At 43.3% G+C, this 21,668-nt stretch overlaps 1 protein-coding gene across 2 annotated transcripts in view; it reads right to left on the reverse strand.

The window, feature by feature from the left end:
* The window catches only part of zgc:171572 (protein bicaudal D homolog 2), a 72,468-nt gene extending 50,800 nt beyond the window's left edge, over positions 1 to 21,668 (reverse strand). For both annotated transcript variants that reach the window (XM_017722354.2, XM_017722353.2), the window contains exon 1: positions 21,152 to 21,668. In XM_017722354.2, the coding sequence (XP_017577843.1) occupies positions 21,152 to 21,373 (222 nt within the window). In that variant the 5' untranslated portion in view covers positions 21,374 to 21,668. The remainder of the gene's footprint in view (positions 1 to 21,151) is intronic.

Raw genomic sequence — 21,668 nt, forward strand, 5'->3', positions numbered from 1 at the left:
TGTCAGACTGCATTTTCACAGCTAGTTACTCATCTTCCTCTCAGAAACACTTCCACACTCCCATTTTTCGGCCACGTTTCCTTTCCACTATGCAAAACTCTTAGACTGACTAACATGAACCCTCAATTTCTGTTTTTCAGTCTATTCTCTTATCCGTTCTGCCTTTCTTCAGCGTGACTTTCCCATGACATCAGGCCTGGCCCACGCAGATGACTTATCCAGCTGATCCACTTCCTGTTGTGGCTGTTCCACTCAGGAAGGCAGCTGCTTCTCAAAGGCCGAGAGGGAACTGATCATTTTAGATAATTAGAGTGACATCTTTCATAAAAAGGTGCTTGAATTTTAAATCGACGACAACACACACAGGACACTGATTTGTTGATAAAGTGAGATAACACTCCAAGTTTGATAGCAAAACTGACTGAATTATTCAGACTAGAACTACCGAATGGAGACAGAACAGCTGATCTGGACCAACAGACGGCTTCTCATATTACAGTTCAGTGCTGTACTGGTAATGATTTTTCATGGTGGGGTAGTTTAGGTCAAAATACCTGTTCCAAACACCTGGTTTCTCTAATTAAGGGGTAGTTGGAACAAAATACTGAGAAGTTTGTCTCTGGACTTACCCCTTCCTGAAGCTCACAAATTGCAGTCTAGATAAAGAGATATGAAACACGCAGGCTTATGCGAAGACCTAAATGTCCAGAAGTTTGTAGACACCTGCTCATCAACATTTCTTCTGAAATTAAGGATATCAATAGTGCGTTTGTCCCCACTTTAAACAGTAACAGACTCTAGTCCCCATGAAAGGCTTTACACTAGATGCTGGAACACTGCTATGAGGATTTGATTGTATTCAGCCACAGTGATGCCACAAGTACTGATGTTGGATAATTAGGTCACAAACATCACTTCAGCTCTTCCCAAAGGTGTTGGATGAATCTCCAGCATGCCAGAGAGTTATACGGCTCAATCCCCCAATGCTGGGGGCTTTATAGACATTGGGTATGGTGAGCTTAGGTTCATGTGCAGCTGATCCAGAGAGTCCCATTCTAAGCAATGCTTCACTATGGAGATTATAAGCTTTGTTTACAACTGAATGTGTCAGTAACGGGTGCACCATAAAGTAGCTAAATATAACTGTTAGAGGAGGTGTCCAGATTCTTTTGGAGTAATACCATCAGACAAACCATTTAGACCAAACTATGAGCCAAAGTAGGAACAATCAACATAGCAAACATCAATAGCAGTATATGCTTTTTCTTCATTGCAGAAATTACACATTGCAGTCTTGATGGACTGGCCACAAACAGTCAAATGCTTCCAAATAGCTGGCGTTGCTGGCAAAATATTAGCACAGCGTTCAAATTCAGAGTGTGTGTACTTAGCTGGCTCAGAGTAAGTCAGAACTAGAAATGAAGTATTGGTCAATGCAGAAATAAATAACGCATGTTAAAATGTTAAATGCCACTATCAGCCAATCCAATCATGCCCCCAGTTCAGCAGTTTAGTGCTTTAAATAGCTTCTTTTTTTTTTTTTTTAAATCAGCTGCTGTTGGTGAGGACGCAGCAGCAAAGCTATGGTCCAGTTAGTCTCATGTGTTTTTCATTTCTCTGTAATTGCCAAAAAAAGTAGAATGTGATAAATCAGATATTAAAACCAAGAACAATGTTTTGGCATTAGGAACCTTTCGCTTCTCTTTGGGCCTTTTTATTATATCTTTAGCAGACCACCAGAAAGGGGAAGCTCTGACTCTAGCAGACTTGGCTCTAACCCCTTGCCTTGATGCATTGCATTCGTGAAAAGCAAACAAACTTGGGACCACACAGATCCATTCAAAAACAGCTTTCACATTTTCTGAAAAGCATGTTGAGCTCAGGCTTGTTTTTGATTTCTCCGGAGCGTTTTTGTGGAGAAAATCATTGCTAATAGTTTTGATATTCAGCAAAAGAAAAGTTTGGTGTGTGTGTGACAGTAAAACAGTGATTTTAGAACTGTGGGTTGATGTTTTTCCCGTAAATATCCGCTGATGCTGATATATTAAAGGTATAAAATGTAGAAACTGGAACTACCTGCATTAGCATTATAAAGAAATATGATATTTCTTTTCTGTTACAAATGCAGTACAATGAATAAAATGCTGATATTTAAGTACGGTAGCCCAGCATCACCTGAACTTTCTGCTATTCCAGTATCTGCTGATATCAATACGAGTCTGATACAGTCGCGTATTCCTACCGAGTGTGTATGTTTGAGAGAGATATCACAGCACAAAGGTCAACATCTCAGCCGTCAGTCAAACATAATACCACCCTTGCTTATGGATTTAATGTAAGATGAATGGGGCATCCTTCACTAAACAGGGTCTCGTTAATCTAACGTCAGACACAATTAATCAGATCAGAGCCCTGTAAGGCACATTCAATCAGCTGGTGACAGCAGGTTATTAATAGGGTGTGTGGGAGGGGGTATAAAAGGAGGAGGAATGGGGGTGGGTAACAATCACTGAATTACATACCACCTTCATACACCAACTGCTCCACCCTAAAGCTGGAAGATGTTAAGGTTTTTAAGCTTTTTTGTGTGTAGCATTAAAATTTTTATTAACTCCAAGGAATTTGTATTATTTAATCTATTTTCTTCTCACAATGACGCGTCCCCAAGGCTGTCCTTACTGCAGTGATGTACATTTTGTCTCTAGAGGAAAGGGGCAATTAATTTTTTTTTTTTAAACTGTTAAATCAATTTTTTTTTCTCTTATTTTTATGACAATATGCCATCACCAGCCCACTATGGACCACTGCCCCCCCCTACAAGTCCTGGCCTGAGGACCACCAAAAGGTGCTCAGCAGCCCAGTGGCTGAGAAACCTTCCATTAGACGTTGGAACATTTATGTTAAGATTTGTTAAGACTGCACTCAAGAGTGTTAGTGATTTCAGGTACTGATGTTGGATGATTAGTTCTGAATCACAAACGCTGCTCCAACTCATTCTAAAGTTAGATGGAGCTCCGTCACCCCTGCTCCTCTGCTTCACAGCCCAAAGCTGGGGGCCTTTATACCCTTTCTGCCAACACTTGGCATGGCAACCTTAGGCTCATGTGGGGCTGCTCCGCTGGCAATGCATTTCTATGGAGATTAGAAGCTGTGGGCAACGCCTGCATCAGCAATAGGTGCACGTTAAAGTAGCTGAATTCACTAGTTAGAAGAGCTTTCTGCCAATGGAAGTTCAGATCATGCAGATAGACGATTAATTATACTGCATATGTGAAGATGATTTGAAAAGAATGTAAACTGTACAAATGGTACTTAATGTACAATTAAGAATATGATAGAGCACTTAATAAACAATGTCAAATGTTCTTCAATACTATGTTGTTTGTGATTAAGCCCTTTAAGGGAGGGCAGGACACACGATTAGTCGACTTCAGGCTTCATGCTTTTTTGGTCTTAAGACTGGGACAGCCCTAGTGCTACAATGGTTTCTTAGGATGTGCTGGGGTGTTACGGTGCTTATTCTGGACATTCTATAGATACTCAACTATGCAAATGCTCATCAAGGCTAAATTAAAAGTTTTGCGAGTAAAAATGGGAAACAGGGACATCTCCTTACAGGCACACACACACACACCATCCATTTATAAGGCTGTACCTCCCTTTTAAATTATGGCTATTTAAGCTGGTGTTTCACTGTTCCTTTAAGTGAACGCCCAAAAAGAACCAGCTGGTTCCCACAGGAACACTGGCATCTACCCGCACACACACATATACACTCTTTCGCCAATTCTCAAGGACCACTAAGCGCCTGGCAAACATCCAACCCCTCCCCCTCGTGGACCCATGCACACATACTCTGTAGACCCCTTCCTTCTGTTGTTATCGATTCTGTGGCCTCCTAACCCCCCCACCCCTTGACTATCTCACGTGCAACTCACAGACAAAAGCTGAAGCAGTGGAGAATCAGGAGCACTGAAATGTATACACGCACACATGCGCACGTGCGTGCACGCACGCACACACACACACACACACACACACACACGGCCAAAAGTTCATAAGCAGCACTAACTTTGCGAAAAGAACTATGAAAATTTTTTTTGTTTTTTTTAAGAGAAGAATAAAAGAGTTTCACTAAATGCGTACAGAACTGATTCCTCATTAGCTCCTGATGATTCTCCCACAGAGCTTTATCGCAGCACTAATCAGATCCAACTGATTCTCCAATTCAGAAGGCTTGATGAACCGAATGAGGCGTGCTAAATTAGGAGTGAGTAAAATAAAGAATAACCTCTCAGTGTAAAGCACAGTCATCAACATATCTGGGTTTCCATTCACATATGTTATAAAATGTTGAAAATGCACTTAACACTTGGATGGAAAAGCCAAAAATTTGAAGAAAAAAAAAATACATATTGCAAAAAAGCTATTTTTCCACTAGGATGAGGAGGAAAAGCTGATTTATCAATAAAGGAGAAATGCAAAAATGGTGATGGAAACATGTCATGTGTTTCCACTCATCCAGTCTGATGATAAACGTAGTAGCAGGCAAAAATCATCCATGTCAAGTCTACAGCGATATTCTCAGAGGTTTGGTAGGTAATAGTGAAGTGGGATTTCAGCCCTCATCAAATGGACCATGACCCACCTCAACATCTCTGGACTGTCTGGATTTCAGCCATGTGATGAGGGTCAAACTGCTGAACTGAGAGGTGCCTTATCTTTATGCACGAGTCGAGGGATCAGATTCTATGCCCCACTCAAATCCCAGTCACTCGACTTCATGCTCTCATATGCCCACCCTAACTGCTTGCTTCCATTCGTTTAGCTTGTAGCATGCATGAACCGAAAACATGGAGAGAAAAGCATTTTAACGCAAAGAAATGAGGAAGGAAAACTGTGAGCTGAAAAGTGACAGAGCATGTGACATTTAACTGTACTAAACATGTGAGCAAAGCACACGCATCTCAGATGTATGGTCATATTTGGCCATTTCAGCTTGAGAAATGACATGTGCTCCACTTTTTCACATCTGTTGTCAACAGGGGAACTGTACTTGTTTTTAACAAACGAGGCTTCCCTCAGAAAAGGCATGAGGGACTTCTCCACTCTCAGGAGGCTCTTCTCTTGTATGAAGAAGCTGATGTGGATGATGAAATAAATGCACCTTGCTCTGCTGTTACTGGCTCATTGCCCTACATATACCAAGAGGTGTGGGTTTGGGTGGGTCCACACCCCCTCAGGCTAGAATGGCACCCTAAAGTGGGTGTGGATGAGGGTGTAGAGCCAAAAACAAAACAAAGAAAAACCTCAATTAACTGTATGTCTGTCCCTGCCACACACTCCAGCTCTCTCTCTCTAATTCTTCCACAGAAGCACCTCTTATCTTGGGCAATGAGTGCCACTTTACTGCAGCATTCTTGCAACCAAATCGCTCTCTCTCTCTCTCATGCGCTCGCTCTCTCTCTCTCTCATGCGCGCTCTCTCATGCGCGCTCTCTCATGCGCGCTCTCTCTCTCTCTCTCTCTCTCGCGCGCGCTCTCTCTCTCTCTCTCTCTCATGCGCGCGCTCTCTCTCTCTCTCTCTCTCATGCGCGCGCTCTCTCTCTCTCTCTCTCTCATGCGCGCGCTCTCTCTCTCTCTCTCTCTCTCATGCGCGCGCGCTCTCTCTCTCTCATGCGCGCGCTCTCTCTCTCTCTCATGCGCGCGCTCTCTCTCTCTCTCATGCGCGCGCTCTCTCTCTCTCTCATGCGCGCGCTCTCTCTCTCTCTCATGCGCGCGCTCTCTCTCTCTCTCATGCGCGCGCTCTCTCTCTCTCTCATGCGCGCGCTCTCTCTCTCTCTCATGCGCGCACTCTCTCTCTCTCTCATGCGCTCACTCTCTCTCTCTCTCATGCGCTCACTCTCTCTCTCTCTCATGCGCTCACTCTCTCTCTCTCTCATGCGCTCACTCTCTCTCTCTCTCATGCGCTCACTCTCTCTCTCTCTCATGCGCTCACTCTCTCTCTCTCTCATGCGCTCACTCTCTCTCTCATGCGCGCTCTCTCTCTCTCTCATGCGCGCTCTCTCTCTCTCTCATGCGCTCACTCTCTCTCATGCGCGCTCTCTCTCTCTCTCTCTCATGCGCTCTCTCTCTCTCTCTCATGCGCTCTCTCTCTCTCTCATGCGCTCTCTCTCTCTCTCATGCGCTCTCTCTCTCTCATGCGCTCTCTCTCTCTCTCTCATGCGCTCTCTCTCTCTCTCTCATGCGCTCTCTCTCTCTCTCTCATGCGCTCTCTCTCTCTCTCTCATGCGCTCTCTCTCTCTCTCTCATGCGCTCTCTCTCTCTCTCTCTCTCTCTCATGCGCTCTCTCTCTCTCTCTCTCTCTCTCATGCGCTCTCTCTCTCTCTCTCTCTCTCTCATGCGCTCTCTCTCTCTCTCTCTCTCTCTCTCATGCGCTCTCTCTCTCTCTCAGCGAGGAGCGTGTGACTGATGGATGACTGGTCATTGTAGTCCACTAGTAATGACCTTTCAGTGCATCAGGGGGACAAGGCACCTGTCATAAGCCGAAATAAGAATGGGTTATTTAAGGTCAACTTTACTGTTTCCTGTAAAACAGTAAAGTAACACTGAAGTAAGGTCTTAAATTTGATGGACTTTCCTACCAACAAACAAACCAAGCAGTAAAGAAATCCCGTTAGATACTCATTTCCTTTTAATCCACAGGCACGTACATACACAACAAACATGCTTTCAGACAGAATCTCTCATCTTAAATCAACCCTAACATTTCCTGGTCCACTGCGCTCAGAACTGCTACTTCAACCTTTACCCGGATGCTCCACATACCCAGAGGGCCTTGCCGAAGTAAACAGGAAGCAGGCATTCAATGGAGGGAAGAGAAGGGGGAGAGGCTCTGGCAGAGAGGAGGCAGGCTCTTGAGATAGATGCTGGACGAGGTCAGTCAGTGTGCTGAACGGTGTTCGTCATCGCAACCGCAACTGTTTGTGTCGCTGAGGGCTTGTGGGTAAGTAGGTGCACCTGTCTGAGGCTTAGCTCGAGACTCTATTAAAAGGAACTGCACTGGCACAGGCACTACGGAAAACACATACATGCTTAACGTCTGTGCAAACGTACACTAGTGCTCGATGTGATCTGTTTATGTAAGGTCATCTGAGAGAGAGCAGAGCAGCACCAACTTGAGCCCTGTTCTCCATCAGCTTCCATTACCGAGATAACACCAATGCTAACACTTACTGCTTTACATAGATTTGCATAGAACACCAGCCCTCTGGCACAATGACTTAGTACAGCATATGATGAAGAGCAAAGAAAAGAAGCAAACTGGCTTTGAGTTTTAAACTGATTGTTTAAACTGAAGTCCTGTTTCTCTAGAATCTAATTAGCATCCGCGATAAACCACACAAATCACCGCAAGCTGATATATCGGCCATTAACACCGCATTCAGAAAGAAAAACGGATGTTGTGACCAGCAGAATCACGTTTTCTTTAGCGGAGAGCAAATACGGGCCTTACACCTCCTCAAATCGACAGCATCTGGGTAACATCTTCAAAGGCTATTCAAGAGCAGTTTTTAAGCAAGATATCCTTGCAAGTTTGCTGAGAAATGCTTGGCATCGGTTTGATTGCCATGTTCTGGAAAAAGATAAACTGCCCCTACACATTATGCAAAAACAGTGGGCTGTGTTGGGTTATTTAACATGACTGTCAAATGGCCCTCTCTTCTCTTCAGGCATTCTGCCAGCTTGCGAAACCCGTAAGACAAACTGATCTCTATACGAATGGGAAAAGAATTCTGCCTTCAAGTTGTTACTACTACTACTACTACTACTACTACTACTACTACTACTACTACTACTACTACTACTACTACTACTACTACTACTACTAACACTCATTAGATACATTAGTTTCACTGCCATGGTGCAAACAAAAGAGGCAAAGCTAAGACTGTAAGCAGGTCTTGATGGATCAACTAAATCTGGGGTAAAGGAATTATTACGGGAATTCGATTTTTTGGCTAAATATTCCCTGAAACAGGCAGAATAACAGCCGACAGTGAAACGTGCTGACAAATTTGGTCTCGTCAGGTAATTTCCTGAAACGCTGCAGTAATCTCCCAGATAACAAACAGCACCGTACAGTGAAAAGTGAAAGCAGAAGAGAACAAGAGCAATAAGGGGAGTGAGCGGCTATCCCCGAGGGTGTACACCACACTCACAGGAGGCTTTGTGTACAGCTGCTTGTGGAGGCTGAGATAGTTGGATGCTTGCGCGGTCAGACCATCTGAACTCTGACTGGTGACATACGGCTTTCTGCTCTCTGCTAAACGATGAGGTCAGCCTCTACTTTTAGACGCACTCCCTCGCTCAGCTAACCCGATTACCAACCCTCCATCCCTCTGCATACTGAGATCCAGTAGACTCTGGAGTTCATTTAATATGGCAGAAGACATATAACCAGTAAATGATAAGTTTGAATGGACGTTTACATTTCCATGACATTTTAGCTTAGTTGATACAACTAACTGCATTACGACTCGGTGCACTCAACACTTCAAACAGTATTGACCTTTTGTAATGTTTTGGTCCAAGACGCCAAAAAAAGCCTAGTTACTTGGTGCCAACTAAGTCAGAAATGGTTTAGGACACATTTTTGCTTGCATACAATTAGAAACTGCTTACTAAAAGCATGTACTTCATATAGCATATTCATACTGTGTAGTATACGTGGCCCATATATAAAATTTAGGAAGACTGATTTGTTCAAATACAGAGATGTCAGAACTCACCTTAAAATTGGTTCACTTATTTGGGTAATTGATTAGGGAATGTATAGTTTGATATTGTGTTTTATCTAATATCTATATACATTTTCGACCGAGCGTCTTACATAGAACCCACAGGGGACTCTGCCACACAAAGACTAAGCGCGCAACTCCAAATTACAAGCTACATTTCAACCGACAGCAAATACTTGAAGGACATGGCACATACCCAAAAAGTTTGTATGTGTGCTTGAAGTGGATAAACTTTATGCTGGTAAACTATGATGGAAATAAATAAATGCTGTAAATGTGAAAAACAAATTCGACATAACATATAAACATTGCCAAAGTTTTTAAATACCTGTTACTCCCCAGTCCGTGCAGTGCAACTATGGAAACTCAGCACCAAAAACAGCCTGTTTTGAATTCATCGTTTCTGGGACATCACAAAAACCAGAGCGTTTACATTCACCCACCTGTTCTGCCTAGTTCAGCCCCGCCCATTCACACTGAAGCTATAAAGAGTACTGGAGCCTGGACTGCCTTTTGAATGATGCACAATTCAGGGCAGCCAATCAGAACATATCCTATTTACATACATCAATCTTTAAAGCCCAACAAGAAAAATAGCATGTTTAATTCTAAAGGACAAAGAGAGGTTGGAAAATGGTCCACAAACATTATTGTGACCCAATATAACGTTTTGATACTCCTAGCAATATAATACTGTAATCTTGCAGGAATATTCAAATATATTTGTGTAAAAACGTGGATATTTAAAGAGCTAAAACAGTTCAATTCCATCCTAACACAAGGGTTTGTGCTGACTGGACCGAGTTCAGTAGAGTTCAATGATTCAGGCAGGGAAAGCCTCAATAAAGGGTTTCTCTAAGGTGACGTGACTTCGGTGGGTGAATAATGCAGGAGAATCAGAGCAGGACTGCCTGCCTGCTGCACCACTGTGACTTAATCACACATAATGTCACCTACAATAAGAGGCAGGCAACATAAAGCAGCTTAACGAGCCGCCCCAGGTGAACTCAAACATATGACACACTTTAGCCACATCTTAACACTTCTCTCACACACATGAACTGAACTACCCATGTATTTGCTCGTGGGATATGATCAGCACTAACTGAGATGGTAATACGCGTGTGTTCAGTGGACACACCCGTGCCTGCTGGTCTTTACATGTTCATCTGAATCCAGCAGAAGAGTGTTTAATGCCTCACCCTCCCACAACCCCACCCACACCTCCAAAGCTCCCAGGAATTGGGGGGATGGGTTAGGGTTTATTCTACACATCAGGTTAGTCAGTCAGGGGGCAAGCCCAGATAATTCAGCCAAACAAACACTTTGAATGGATCCATATGAAAACTCAGGCAATAAGAGTGTAAATCTCTGAGCAGCTTGGCGTTTAGTATTACTGTGATATTTTACTTCACAATAGGTGCTTTTCTGGCTATACTGCAGATAGCACTTAAAAACACTGACCGACAGCATGTTTCATTACAAAGAGACCATAATTAGGCTTGTTTAACTGGATTTAGTGCAGCTCAGTATGTTACCTGTTAACATACAGCACAATTTGATTTTCTTATAATTTATCAGACGTCAGAATAAATAAATATCCTGACATATAGTGAAATATGGTGATTTGTGCCATATCGCCCAGCCCTACTGATAAATGGGATTCAGTGCAGTACAGAATGTTTTGAATCACTGAATAAAAATTCTTGAATTAATTTTTTTATGCTTTTAAATATGCTATCACTGGATGTTTTTGCGACTGTTCTCAACTTATCAAACCTCAGAACAACTAAACTCATTGACGCATGTTGTGTTTTGTTAAATATTTTTGCCAAAATTTACTCTATGCTTATGTCACAGGCAACGTTCATATTACAGGTCTGTCTGCTTATGAGTTTTTTGCTGGTTTTAATGGTTCACATTCATGTAGGTGTAAAGTGAATCAAATCAATATTAGTGAATCTTACACTATTAGTGTAAGACAAATGCAAAAAATGGTCAAAATGTTTTTGGACCATTTTCCAGCATTAACATTGGGTTAAGCACTGCTGCCACAGTAACACTGAATGATGGTGCATGTGCATTGGTGGGGAAACATGAATTTTGACCTGCACATTCTCATTAAGATCGTCCAGCCATGAATCAGATATGTATCCAATCTAGGACTGTACATGAAAGTGACTCAGATCTGAGTTAAAATGATCAGATTTGTGTGTCCACACAGCCGTGAAATGAAATCTGAATGACATTTAGGACATAAAACTGGATTGTGCCACTTCAAACTGGTATTGTAAGCCATACAAATTTGATTCCAACTTGAAATGATTCAGTATATCATGAAATCTCAAATTTGTCCATGAGTCAATTCAATTCATCTTAGTACAAATTATTCTTAACTCTTTTTTTCTTTGTATTTGCGCTTTTGCAATAGTCAGAGAACCTTATTTTGGCCAGAAATGAGTGCATACTTTGTTGAATACTGCTATAATTGATCCCTGCTCTCCAAATTTTGGTGCAGTTGAATCACCAGCTTCATATCAATGCATTAAGATGGATTTGACACCCCTATAAGACATCAGTTTCAGCATGGGCGCTGAATTACACTTAGCAGCGAATCGCTCAGTCTAGTTAAAGCCGTAGGCCTGTGTTTGACTTTGCTCTATATTAACCCCACTGATGACTACACCGTGAGAAAGTGTTTACATGTTCAGTGGTTGAACAGGGTGTGTCCGAGTTGCAGCAACTACGTTACAAAAGGCATGATAAGTATTTGGATCTCTGAATAGAGTATACGGTCATGTGCAAAGGTTTAGGCACCCCTGGTCAAGTAAACACATCCTGTACAGAGAACATCCTTCTGCAAATTTTAATGCTCAATTACTGTTTATTTGGTGAATTCAACATATTGGGAGGAAAAGTAAAACATAAAATGTGGAAAAGTTATGACACATTTTATATTTTTCCCAATGTGTTACACTTAGCAACTAAAACTGAAAAATGCACACTGAATTAGTTCCCTGTAGAGGATTTCTTAATTAGTTTTTAACTTAGCAAATCAACAAAACATGTTACATGACTGAGGGTGTTGAAACTTTGCATATGACTATAGGTTAAACATGGGTCAAGGATGATTTCAGCAAAGAATAAATGAAGAAATCATGGTCTGGGCTGTAGTGGAACAGGGTTTGACTAAACGCTGTAGAAAAGTTATGCCTAGTGACTTTACAACATTTGCTTTGAAATAAATACTGTTTTTAGGCCTTTTTGTTTTGTGCTTTTAAAGAGAATCCACTGGGATTTTGGTATACACACAGAATGTAAGCATCCTTACATCCTTACACATACTAGCTTAGTACTGTCCTCTGTCGTAAAGCAGCATTAAAGCACATAAAAGCACATTAGCAGCATTAAAGCATATGAAAGCCTTCAACACAGACAAAATATAAGAAAGGCCCAAAAGCATGCTTGCTCACTCACACACACACACACACACACACACAGCTGGCGTTCCCTGGCTACACTGCTAGTCTCGGTAAGCCAGCCAATTCATCCTCTTTGGGCCGTATGGGCGGGGATTAGCGGCTGCATTCAGACCCATTTACTCTAGATTAGCCCTTAATTGCAGCACTGTCACACTCATTCGCTCGCACACATTGAAGGACTTCAGCACACAACACACATCCGTTTAAATGTCCATGCAGAGAACCTTTGAGAAGAACACATATGAACATTTCATGGCATGCATGCATTGCAGACACACACACGGCAAACCAATTCACACCATTCTCTGAAAAATGTACTGTTGCCAGCAATGCAGGAAAGTGATTAGTGATGTACTCTTAACAGTCTGAGGGGCCAGTATTTGACCACAAATTACTACTCGGATATTTGTTCCATTTCATCACAGGAAGGCAGAGAAAACACGCAGACTAACAAGATATTCGATGGTCGAACAACCATGCTAGGTTTTGACAGTACAGTAAAATGTAGCAAATTTGCTTGAATTTGCGAGTAAGAAAGTGTATTGCATTACACTGTTAAACGCATTTTAACGTGAGCACGGGGCCATTGTTAAGGAAGTAAGTGAAAAGGCAGATACAATGCAGCAATACAAAGACACGTAACTTTTTTTTGTAACACGGATATGGTTCTGATAACATCGCGCATCCCTACTTAAAAACACTCATTTTAACCTCAAGCTCCATCGCTCCATGCTAACAGCAGAGTTATATTTTATTCAGCTGGGTTTTTTGTCCTGGCTATGCAATTCAAAACGTTCAAGAACGTCCAACGTCGGCTATCATCAACACTTATCTCCTCGATTTCACTCAAACGCTTCTTTTCATATGCTAAACACAAGAGGCTTCACCTTCAGCTTAAACTCAATCATGGGTTTATAACCCCACGTACAGCCCCGCCCCATCTGCAATGTAGACCAATCAGAAAAGGCCTCTGGCCAGGAGGTGCGCTGTTCTGAGAAACAAAAAACAGATGCCTATTTAGGACCAGGTGCCAACGTTGCCCTTGGCAGAACTGCCAAAAGCTTCCCATGGCAGAAGAAAACCCCAGGATTATGCTAAGACCTAAAAAGCATGGCCCAAAATACAAGGAGGCACTTGGAAGCGCACCGTCAAAGTGTTTAGAATCGCGTGAAGGACCACAGAGCAGGCAAGCCAAGACAACTTGTATTTGCTCTTAAGTGTGCAATTAGCCACCTGTTAGTTAACTGGGCCAGTGTTGCCGCTAATGAAGGTTTGTTCACGTGACAGACGGGCCCACAAGCAAGTCACAGCATTTCACCAGCTTTATTGTGCTTTGGGTAGTTTATGGAATGGATTGTTCTGAACAATGCTAGTATGCAGCTGCCGCAGTAGCAGCCGTGGGAGTGAGAGTGCGCGTGTGTGTGTGTGTGTGTGTGTGAGGCTGAATGCCTTCACTGTGTTCTTCACACACTCCACATAATGCCACGAGGGTCTTTGTCATGACAACTGTGTTGGGAGGGGAGTGGGTTTAAGTGTGTGTTGACGTCTTCATGGTCTTCTGCACTTCCATGTGACATTCCCAGCTAACCTCTGAAAGAATCAACAAGCAGTGTGATATGGCACAATCAACACTTGTGCTTTCTCACCTCCCCTTCGTCTATCAGTCTAGACACTTACTTCAAATCTATGTTTCCATTCAAAACTTCGGCCAAGGGTCACAATCACGGCTGCGACGATGGCGGTCAACCTGGCGATCAACAATGCTGATTATGGAAAAAGGTAAGGTGATGTTTACTTAAAAACTGAAGCACATCTTCCTCTGACACTTATCAATGGCACATGATCATATTAACAGACCGCAGTACTGGACGTTTACAGGACACATAAGGGCCGATATAGATTCATAACTTATTCCACAGACAAACGGTGGTGGTACTGTGAGGGGCCAAGTGAAAGGAAGCAGCAGAAAGTGTAAAGGTTCAGTAAGCAGATTGACTGAATAACAGTCAATAGATTCAGTTATAGGTCAGTTATAGAACAAGCAGGACTGGGACAACTGTGAAAAATCTTTAAACTGGTACAAAACTATCGATAAAGCTGTCAATATCAATATTTTCATTACGTAATACCATTTTACATAAACATACAGTTAAAAAAAAAGATTGGGTTAGGGTTATTTTTTCCACCTCTGTTAAACTCTGCAAAAAAATAGAAACTTCCTGAAAATAGAAATTTCCTGAAAAAACATCAAATTTAAGTTTATTCTGTGTAGAGGATGTTAAAATATTAAAATGCTTTTGCATTGGAATGTAATCAGAATATCTAGGACATTTATTTGCAGCAGAGACAGCTTCAGGCCGTTTTCACACCAAACAACACCCCCCACCCCCTAAAAAACAAAACAACAGCACATATGCAAGGCCTTACTGGAAAGCTAAACTTTGTTTTAAACATGTTTAAACATATAAACATGTATATAATAGCGCTCACCTGTACAAATACACATGCATTATGTGCTGACACTGTTCAACCAACACACACCAACACTAATATTTGAGGCCCCCTGTCCCACCCAGGTGTGCTCTTGTGAGTAAACAAACAAGCGCATGCGCACCCATATACAAAAGCCCACAGTGAATCACCATCTGTCCCCTAAATTGAGGTCAGGACTCAGCGCAGACAAAAGGTCATGACCTCTGGGTGTCACACTGTGACCTCTGTGCAGACACACTGCTGTGGAATGTGCTCGCACCCGCACTGGCCTGTGGGTTTCAGAGGAAAACCAACCAACAGCAGCTCAGAAAACAGAAGCAGCGAGCACCTAGAAAGGTCAACCCCTGGGACCTGGTGCAGAGGACACAGCAGCTGGACAGGGCAAGAAGGAACAAGCAGAAAATGGATATGAAGCCAAAAGAAGTTTTCATTCTCATGTTGGAAACTACACATAAATGGCTGTGTATCAGGACCATCCTGGGTCTCAGGGAGACAGGAAACACCCTGGACTCTATTCAGGCAAACTTAATGCTCAATAAAACTCAATACTCAATAGAGTTTTCAATGCTAGGATAAAAGCTAACCCCAAGAAACCAGCCATTCATGTTTGCTTGCCTTTCTCTAATATCTTTGACTTGGAAATGAATTGGACTACCTTATACTGCAACTGACTACACTGTGGAAGGGACTGCTGTACTCTTAATTTCACTTGAAACAGGACTTAAACACCCCTGACTCAGCCATTCAGCTAAACAAGATAACCTTATCTGCACATTGCATTATCTGTGCCAGTTTGTGGCATACTGGTACAAAGGTTAAGAACTGGTATGTGAACGCTAACAACCACGGAAATAACTGTGGTAAGCATGAATAACTGTGATCTGGCACTTACAGAATAATCATAACAATAGCCGCAGTTTTAGCCTTGTTCAAATCTCTGGGAATGTACTAGGCTGTGTTCAAGGCAAAGACTTCCAGGGATTTTACTTGTGTATGTCTTGCAGTAGCAGGTGACTGCAAAAGCTTTGCATGGCTCAGAATCTGTTACTAGGCAACAGGCTCAATATCTCCATTCTGGCTCCAAAACCTGCTGGAGGTTTCTTAGCATGTGCTGTAAGCGCCATCGGCGTACTGCTAGCTGTGCTGCCATTTTGGAGCTTCCTTAAGAGATGCAGTCAACAGGGGATCATGCGTTTTCTCATAAGAGAGCACACGGGTTTCTAACACTAATGACGGCAGGTCTGTGGAGAGAACACCAGGGCAAGTGATGCCATCATGGCTGCTAAATTCTGACCCGGTTTCCCTCTTGCCACACTGGCACCACGGACATCTGGGGTTTAAAGCACTACTTAAAACCCAGCACACAGCTTTTGGCAAGGGTGTGTGTGCAGGAATGGGGTCATCTGGCAGTCCAATAGATGACCATGATGTAAATCAGAGTCTAAGCATTCCTTTCTTAAACCCATCACAAGAAGAAAAGAGACGAATGCTGGCTATGTACTCCGAGTCAACACTGCCACAGCTGCGCTTCACAGCTGTTTAACTCTTCAATAACACACCCCGTCATAAAGCTGCCAGCACATACACACCTTAAATTTTTGCTCATAGCATCACTTTTGTCGGGGCTCCAAAATATGTTGCTCTGTATATGCGATACTCAATGTCTACTTACAATATGGCTAGAACACATCATATAATATCTGTCCATCAAAGGTTAAGCCTAAAGTCACAATGTATTTTATATGTCAGGCCTATATTAATTACACTGCTAATATCTCATATTGGTACCTGGTATAGTACTGGTCTCATCTCTGAGTAGGGCTGAAAACGTTGATTGTATTAGAACATAACGAGCCATGCTACGTATTATTAAACCTGATTTTCAGTTCTCAACTAAGTGGCCCAAATTGGATCAACTGAATAATTAGCTATTTTGCCTCCGAGCTCTGCAACAGAAACAGCTCAAGCTCAAACAAACCTTACGCCCTGCTGCACTCTAAATGTGTTACAGTACCAGGCAGACAGAACTTCTGCATTTTTATAAGGTGCATGACGGGTTTGATAAATGTTTTCTGCGCTTGTGAAAGTAACTGGTCACCTAAGATAACCGATCAGCTCGAATAACTGCGACCAGGCGATTATGTACTCATGCAATAATTGTAATAACTGTAAAACCACGAATTATCCATGCAACATCAGCATATCGGCCGATATGAGCCACATTAATGAGCCAACTTCTATGAGTTTCAGAGATTCGCAATCATGTAAAGTACTTCGAGGCCATTTCTCCATATATTTGTGCTGCTGCATTTTTAGAAAGTATCTCACAGTCATGTTCAGAAACATTATTGCTCCACTGAAAGAAACTGTTTCAAAGGGCTTCCTTCCTCTTACCTGATGCCTTAGTGAGAACACAGAGAGGCTGAGGGGAGTCTTCCCCTCACAAACCCCTGAACTGGCAATTAACTTGGTTTTGAATAAACGACATGGCAGAAACCTCGTCATAAGCCCTTTGACCCATTACAGCCCTGCACTTTACTGCCGGCTGCTGAGATATCAGTGTGCGTCAGTACCAGGCTGCGAGACTGAGACTGTGCCATATCATGTGATGCATTAATGCCCACTGTCCACTGTCACAATGAGCATCATTATGGGGCCAAATCAGCTTTACACTGCCACGACCGCCACAGTTGCTCTAAATGAACAAGTTATTTCTCTACCAATCAGCAATGACTCTTTGGCAATTCACATGATGATTTTAAAACTTCTCTCTCTTACAGCGACATTGATGGTCACATATATTTGTATTCTTTTGCCACATGGTAGTTATCATCCCTGTTGAAAACCTTGTTTCTCCGAGTAACGTCACAGGAGAGTGATACATATATATGTGTGTATGTGTTTGTGTGTACTATTGGGTAGGTGTGTGTAAGATAGAGGTTTCTTGTTTCATCCCCTTTACAGTAAAGTTGTCTATGGAATATTAACAGCACAAACGTTTTAAACGAATCAGCGAAAGGTAATGGACCAACAGACCAATGGACTATTGATGGTATGGAGTAATCTACCAGATACTGTTCTGTGAAGCACTGTTCTATAGTCTTTTTTTATCATCTTAAAAAGCAACTTTGGCCACTCATGGAAAAAAAAACAATAGATTACTCAATATAAACAAGAGTTACATTTCTAGATACTTGGGAGTTGAGCTGCTAGCTTAAAGCTTAGCAGGCCTTCTATGATGCTTGTCTCTCAGGTTAAAGATAGGGTTTTAATCTCGTTCACAATGGACCACAACACCAACTGCATTACATTAACTCAATTATGTAGCAAAGGTTTGCCCATTGCAATTCCTATCAAAGCACCTCTCATATTACCATGAGGCTAGGCAACTGCAATAGTCCAAAAGCTCAAGGACACACACAGAAATAGGTCACATCATGGATGACTTCCAGTTGCGCACCGGCTGGAAGAACTCCTAGGCATCCGGTGAAGAAATGGGGGGGTTGGTCATTCTCTCAATAAAAGAAGACACTCTTTGAGACGGTCACAATAGCCACATCCTGCTCTCTGCCATACCGCCTGCCTGGCTGCATCAAGCCTGTTTTCAGTGTGAAAGATTTACTGGCTTTTTTCCCCCTACTATTTTTTTAGGGGAGAGTCTGCGGAATGCATGGGAAATCGCTTCAGCAGAAACCCCAGAGAGAAACAGAAGAAGGGTGAAGATGAGGAAAATAACACCGAAAAAAAAAAGAACAAAAGATAGAACTTGACCGCAATAAATTGCTTTAACATTTGAATGGCCCCCTATTTCCTGACTTTTCTCGTTTCACCACTTCATAATAAGCCCAACTTTCTGTTGCAAAACTTTTCACCCGCTCTCCACATTCAGGCCGAGTGGGTCAGCTGACGCTCTGCTTTACTTTGTTTACAGAAACCATGATGTGGACCACACAAAAAAGGTTTCGGACAAAATCTGAAAACAAGGAAAAATCTATTTAGTCAGGCAAACAAACAAAAGCAGAATAAGCAAGCAAACCACACAACTGAACAGATAAGGCCAGCTTTGCTTTTGCCAGCGAGGATTCAGTCAAAAAACAAACATGCACAACGTCCCTGGACCTCCAACACAGCCGATCGGCCAACACACGATCGGGAAGTTTGTTTAAACTTTCAGGCGCTACATGGCTAATGTGGAAAACAAGCACCTTAAGCTGAGCCCTCGCCAATTAACATGACTCAAGCCTGTCTCTAATCTCAAACAGACTTCTTTACAAGGTTTCAGACACTGTGTGGCAGAGGGCAATCTATACAAATGAACAAAAGTACGTTGCAAAGCTAAAAAGAGAAGCATCAGCCAACGTGAAGCCTAAATTTTCTTCCTACTTTGGTCTATTTTCATTAGAGACGCACCGATATGGGAAGTGTGGGCCAATATCTGAGACTTCTCAAGGGAATATTTGATGATACCAAAGTTGGTGTTCAAAAATAACATTCAAAAATATCTAGACCAGATCCACCTGGATTAGCAGTCCACATGAATATAACAGCTTTTAATGTACATTTTACAAATATTTTCTCTACAGCAGCCCAACATCGCCTGAATGTTCTGAAGTCCAATCAATACATCAGATATTAGTTTGAAATATCAGTCAAATCTAAACATCTGTCCGATGCCGCAATTTGTTTGGAAAGCGAACACCTGCTGCTACCAATATGATTCACTGGGCATCCCTAATTTGTTGGTGACCTTCCCTGCTATTGGTGCTGTGAGGCAGTGGTCTTCTCTGCTTTGTTCACTAAAGGAGCATTTTCCTTAACCAGAAAAACGGCATCCTCTGGCTCTTCTCCTGCGCTGACGCTACAACACATACAGTGCCAGAAACCGCATAAGCAAGCCTGGTGGCGATGAGCGTCCACTGCTTGATAATTGTAATAGGCACGTAGCCCCAGAATCACATCAAACACCAAACATGTCTTGGCAGCTTGATTACATTTGAGGTTTGTGGGGCAAACGCTGTTTTGGGATAAACTTCTTTCTTTGGCCGACCAACCCACCAGCAAAATGAGCTTATAAAGCAGGGTTGGCCAGTCGTCCACCCCGACGTGGTCATCCTACAGTCCATTCAACAGCTGTAGCAGCGGTTTCCCACTCTCCTGACTCTTCGGCCTACTCCCTCTAATGTGAATCACGAGGCAAAACAGCTGTGTGGAAACAGGACAGTCACCCTCTGCCAGCGGTGAGGACAACAGGATGAAAAATCCCACCCGCAGAAAGAGTACAGGCTGTCGTTTATCTGCAACTTTGCTCAGGGGAGAAGCATCTGCATTCCCGTCATGCCTGTGTAGGTCGTAACTCGTCCAACTTGCTCGTCACCCTTTCCAGGCGGGAAAAGAACACTTTCCGCAGGAGGGAAAAAAAATTCAAACTCAGCCCGCCAATTTTTAACCCCTAGACACGAAGACACAAAAATCACATGCTACCAAGACAGCATTCAGCCTGCATAACCACAGAAAGAGACTGCATCTGCGCCTTTAGTCCTGTGTTTTTGGTGAATGTCCAGACAATTCTCTGTCACGGTGCAAGCAATGGATCTCTATGAGCAAAAGACTGGACGGTGCACATCAGCTTGTGGAGCACCAAGACCAGAGCTTCAGGTTAGTCAAGCAAACAAAGTGAAAAGCGGAAGTGGCACAAACTGTTTTCAGCCATAAACTGGACACTGCTGAACCATGAACCACACTCAAGCTCCATTTAGTGATTTCTACAATACGCAGTCTCCTCCTAGACCTCTGGGCAGCAGAGAAGGCTCCTACCCCTGCGGGAGTCCAAGCATTCCAGCCACCAGCTCGGCGGACGCAGACGCCTCACAGCTTAGAAGATCTTGAGAAAAAGCAAAGCCTCCTCGTGAATATTAACAGGATCATGACCAGCAACCGTAATGAGTCGACACGGGATTTTTAACGAGAACGTTTGATCAGGTTCTCAGCTTTCACTGCATTTGACCTTGTGATGCTGGAAGGCAGGCAAACCCTAGTATTTCTACAAAGGACACTGCGCTGCGCAGTCCAGTGATGTTCCGAATTAAACCGCAACTGTATTGAAAATATACATACAGCACACAAACGTGTGTATACATATAAATACGTTATATGTATACATACAAAATACACACACACGCCTATAGCAGCTCTAACTACATTTATATTGCTCTACATTCCAATTAGCTACCAAAAACATCCTAATACCTGCCTAATTTTAAAACCCTAACATATTTCGCTAATATACTCGCCCTATTGCTCAGACTCTGACCGTTAACATTTAAACCACAGCGGCCCGTCACGTCACGCGCCTCCAATAACCGTTAACGGCCGTTACCTCTCGGAGCTGCTCCAGCTCCTGGCGCACGGCCTCGTACTCGGCCTCCAGCTCGTCGTACTGCTGCTTGAGCCCCTGCTTCTCCTCCAGCACGGCCAGCCCGTACTCGGCTGCCTGGATCTTCTCCCGGGTCGTCTCGCTCAGCTCCCGCGACATGCGCTCCAGCTCGGTCCGAAGCCACTCGGCTCCGGCCTCGGCCAGCAGCGGCTCCTCCGTGGACATCCTTGCTGATGGAGATGCGCCTCAGGCGGCTCCGCGGAGGGAGAACGGCGGCAGGGGTGGGAAGAGCCACACGCTGGATGGGGGAGTCAGCGAACAGCCGCGCTTTTCCCGCGAGCGGTGGAGTTAGAGTCTTATGTGTCTAAACATGTTTGCTGTGTTAGCAGGTGGTAGTTCGAGGCCGCGGAGCGAGACTGTTCCTCTGTGTTAATGTTCTCTCAGTGCTGCTCCATGACTGAGAGACGCTCTCCGCCGCGCTCCGCTCCGCTCCGGGGCCGTGAATGAGCGGAGAGGAGCC

The sequence above is a fragment of the Pygocentrus nattereri genome, chromosome 29 (assembly GCF_015220715.1).
Source record: "Pygocentrus nattereri isolate fPygNat1 chromosome 29, fPygNat1.pri, whole genome shotgun sequence".
NCBI classification, from domain to species: Eukaryota; Metazoa; Chordata; class Actinopteri; order Characiformes; family Serrasalmidae; genus Pygocentrus; species Pygocentrus nattereri.